At 38.0% G+C, this 4,145-nt stretch overlaps 1 protein-coding gene across 1 annotated transcript in view; it reads left to right on the top strand.

Annotated features, from left to right (window-relative positions):
* The window catches only part of PHF11 (PHD finger protein 11), a 33,756-nt gene that overhangs the window by 8,264 nt on the left and 21,347 nt on the right, over window positions 1–4,145 (top strand). Inside the window, exon 3 of the mRNA XM_015562310.1 lies at window positions 2–65. Coding sequence (XP_015417796.1) covers window positions 2–65 — 64 coding nt within the window. The remainder of the gene's footprint in view (window position 1; window positions 66–4,145) is intronic.

The raw sequence follows: 4,145 nt of genomic DNA, 5'->3' as shown, positions 1-4,145 counted from the left end.
ACCTCGAGTGTGGTGTCCTGTACTGTGCACAATCAGAGGACATAGCTGCTCATGAAAATTGTTTGGTAAGTTACTTGAAAATACAGGAGTTCTTTCATTAGCCTGTTTGGCTCAGTACATAGAGCATCAGCCCTTTGGATTGAAGTGTCCTGGATTTGATTCCAGTCAAGTGAGCCCATGCAGGAGGCAACCAATCGATGTGTCTCTCTCACATCGATGTTTTTCTCTATGTCTTTCCCTTCCCTACCACTTTCTAAAAACCAATGGAAGAATATCTTTTTGTGAGGATTAACAAAAATAAAATAAATAAATACCTGAGTTCTTTTAGGGAAGGATATACCAAAATAGAAAAATGGTACTTTAAGTACAAAGAATGATGAGTTGGCCATGGTTTGGGCTTTTAAGTGGGGATTTTAGGAGGATGTTTTTCTGACTTTTTAATTTCTTGGATCTTATTACCTTATGATTACTTTAAATCTTATTTATAACAAGAATTATGAAGAAGCTTTTTAGCCCAGTGGTTTGGCTCAGTGGTTGTGTGTCAACTCATGAACCAGGAGGTCCCTGGTTCGATTGCTGGTCAGAGCACATGCCCAGGTTTCGGGCTCAGTTCCCAGTAGGGGTGATGGTACAGGAGGCAGCCGATCAATAATTCTCATCATTGATGTTTCTGTTGCTCTCTTCCTCTCTGAAATTAATAAAAATATATTTTTAAAATGTTTTATAGAAGCTTTTTAAAAGACATTTTAATTTGGGAGAAAAATAGACACCCTCATGATATATGAGTTTTTCTATCCATTAACAGGGTCTGTCTCCCCAGTCATTCAGATCTTGTATGAATTTTAGAAATGTTTAATAATTTTTTTCTATGTAGTTCTAGAACTTTGGGTTAGGCTTATTCCTGAGTTTGTTTTGTTACTTTTTCTTACTACCTGCTTAAAATAAGCTATTATTGGTACATACAAGCACTGTTGATTTTTTTTTCAAACACTATTGATTTTAAAAAATTGATCTTGTCCAATAATTTTTGCAAATTCATATTAATTCTAGTAGTCTCTAGATTCACCTGGATATTTTATTTGGACAAGCCTCATCTGCAAATAAAGATACTTTTTTTTCTTTTAATTTTTGGGCTTCTTCATTTCTTTTTCTTGTTTTACTGCATTTTTCTAGATCATTCTGTTATAATAGTGATTAGATTTTATTTATTTATAGAAACTTTTAAGTAGGGAGCTTTGTCTTATTTCTTATATTAATGGGATGTTTCTAAGATTTTAATTTGTGTATACTTTAAGTTTTTAATATTTTACTTTATTGAAATAAGGATGTTTCCTTTTATTTCTAGTTTGCTAAAAGAATATTGAATATTAAGAAAAGTTGCACATACAGTACAAAAAATATTTTTGTTGGAACCATTTGAAATTAAATTGGGACAGTCTTACTTTAGTTTGTATTTCCTACAAACAAGGACATTCTTTGACATAATCACAATATGACCATCAAAATCAGGAAATTATCCTGGCCAGTGTGGATTAGTGGTTGAGCATTGACCCATGGACTGGCACATGGCCAGGTTGTGGGCTCAATCCCCAATGGTGGGGGGAGTTGGGGGGCACGTGCAGGAGGCAGCCAATAAATTATTCTCTCTCATCATTGATGTTTCTCTCTCTCCCTCTCCCTTCCTCTCTCTAAAATCAATAAAAATATATTTTTTAAATCATGAAATTACTATTAATGTATTACTCAAATCACTCAAGTTTTCATCTGTTGTCCTAATAACTTTCTTTATAACAAAGGATTCTAATTCATGGGTTCCAAATGGTTTTCATGTCTCCAATTTTCTCTTTTTAATTTGTTAGTAATCTGTTACGTACTTATTTTCTGCTGTTAAACCATTCTGAGATTAACACTGTTTGATCATGAGATTTTATTCTAATATACTGTGAATGTTAACTTGTTAATTTTTAGTTAATTTTAATATATAAAACAAAATATTTTAAGTATACAGCTTGAAGAGTTTTAAGACATCTCTTTACCAATGTAACCACCACCAACCATCAAGATATAGAACATTTCCATTACCCAAAAAAGTTCACTTGTACCTCCTTGCAATAACCCCCCCATCCCCGCCCCTGCCCAGTCCCTTGTCTTTTCTTGAATCTCATGTGAAAGGAATCCTATAGCATGTATTCTTTTATATCTGGCTTTTATTTTATTTATTTATTTATTTATTTTTGCTCAGTATACATTCTTCTATGTTATTGAATGTATCTCTTTTCTTTTTCCTTTCAACTTCTGCATAGTATTCCATTGTATGGATATATCACAATTTCTTTAACCATTTCCCTATTGATAAAAATATGTGTCATATCCAGTTTGGGGATATTAGGATAAATCTGCTATGAATATGAGTCTTTATGTGTGAGTATAAGCTTTTATTTCTCTTGGGTGAATACCTAAAAGAGGAATGCTGGGTCATAAATTAAGTATATGTTTAACTTTAAAAGTAGTGCATTGCCGAAACCGGTTTGGCTCAGTGGATAGAGCGTCGGCCTGCGGACTGAAGGGTCCCAGGTTCGATTCTGGTCAAGGGCATGTACCTGGGTTGCGGGCACATCCCCAGTGGGGGATGTGCAGGAGGCGGCTCATCGATGTCTCTCTCTCATTGATGTTCCTGACTCTCTATCTCTCTCCCTTCCTCTCTGTAAAAAATCAATAAAATATATTTTAAAAAAAAGTAGTGCATTGTTTTACACTACTAACAATGTGTAAGAATTGTATTTGATCCACACCATCAACACTTGGTATTTTCAGTCTTCTTCATTTTTGCTAATCTAGTGAGTGTATATTGGTATCTTATTGGTATGGTTTTAATTTGTCTGAAGTTTAAAGATATTGAGATTCTTTTCATGTGCTTCTTCAACATTAGTAACTTTTTCTATGAAATGTCTGTTCAAATGTTTTGCCCATTTTTAATTGAATTTTTTATCTTATTACTAGAGGCCCGGTGCACAGATTTGTGCACCAGTGGGGGTGGGGCCCCTCGGCTTGGCCTGGGGGGATTGGGCCTAAACTGGCTCTCTGACATCCCCTGAGGGGTCCCAGACTGCAAGAGGGCACAGGCCAGGCCAAGGGATCCCACTGATGCACAGTTGGGGCCGGGGAGGGACCGGCGGAGGGCTCCAGGGCATGTCTGGCCCATCTCACCCAGTCCCAATTGGCAGGACCCAGCAGCAAGCTAACGTACCGTTTGGAGCGTCTGCCCCCTGGTGGTCAGTGAGCATCACAGTGACTAGTCAAACAGTCGAAGGAATGGTTGGACACTTAGTATATTAGGCTCTTATTATATAGGATGAGTTATAAGAGTTTTTCCTATATTCCTGATATACTTTTCAAATATTCATATTATGAAAATTTTTAAAAATATTTTTTATTAATTTTTTTTTTTTAGAGAGAGAGGAAGGGAGAGGGAGAGAAAGAGAGAAACATCTGTGTGAGAGCGGAACATCACTCGACTGCCTCCTATATGCCCCCTGCTGAGGATCAAGCTGCAACCCAGGCATGTGCCCTGACCTGGAATCAAACTGGCAATCTTTTGGTACCCAGTATGATAACCAACCAACTGAGCCACAACTGCCAGGGCCATATTATGAATATTTCCTCCCAGTCTCTGATTTGCCTTTTTTTTTTTTTTTATCAATTCTTTCAATGAGCAAAATGTTTTAGTTTTAAGAAAGTCCAACTTGGAGAAACCAAGATGGCGGCATAGGTTAACGCCAGAGATTGCTGCCTTGAACAACCAATTCAAATTACACCTAAAAGACGGAACGGACATCATTCAGTACCACAGGGAGACTGGCTGAATGGAAATTCTACAACTAGGAGGAAAGAGAATATCATACTCAGACTCAGAGGAGGTGCAGTGCTGAAGTGAAATACTCAGGTGCGGAGTGCACGCGGAGCGGGCTAGCGGCGGAGGGCACGGTTGTTGTTTTCAGTCGGGAGGGAGCTTCAGACTCTGAGCTCCAGAGCCGGGCAAGTCTCTAGGGACCCAGACTCAAACGGGAGAAGCGGGACTGTCTGGCTTTGGTCAGAACTCGAAGGCCGCTTTCTCGCTGAGGTTTGCAGCGGTTGCTGGGACTCGG

This window comes from Myotis davidii, unplaced genomic scaffold, assembly GCF_000327345.1.
Source record: "Myotis davidii unplaced genomic scaffold, ASM32734v1 scaffold577, whole genome shotgun sequence".
Taxonomy (NCBI): Eukaryota; Metazoa; Chordata; class Mammalia; order Chiroptera; family Vespertilionidae; genus Myotis; species Myotis davidii.
This window is presented reverse-complemented; position numbering and strand designations above follow the sequence as displayed.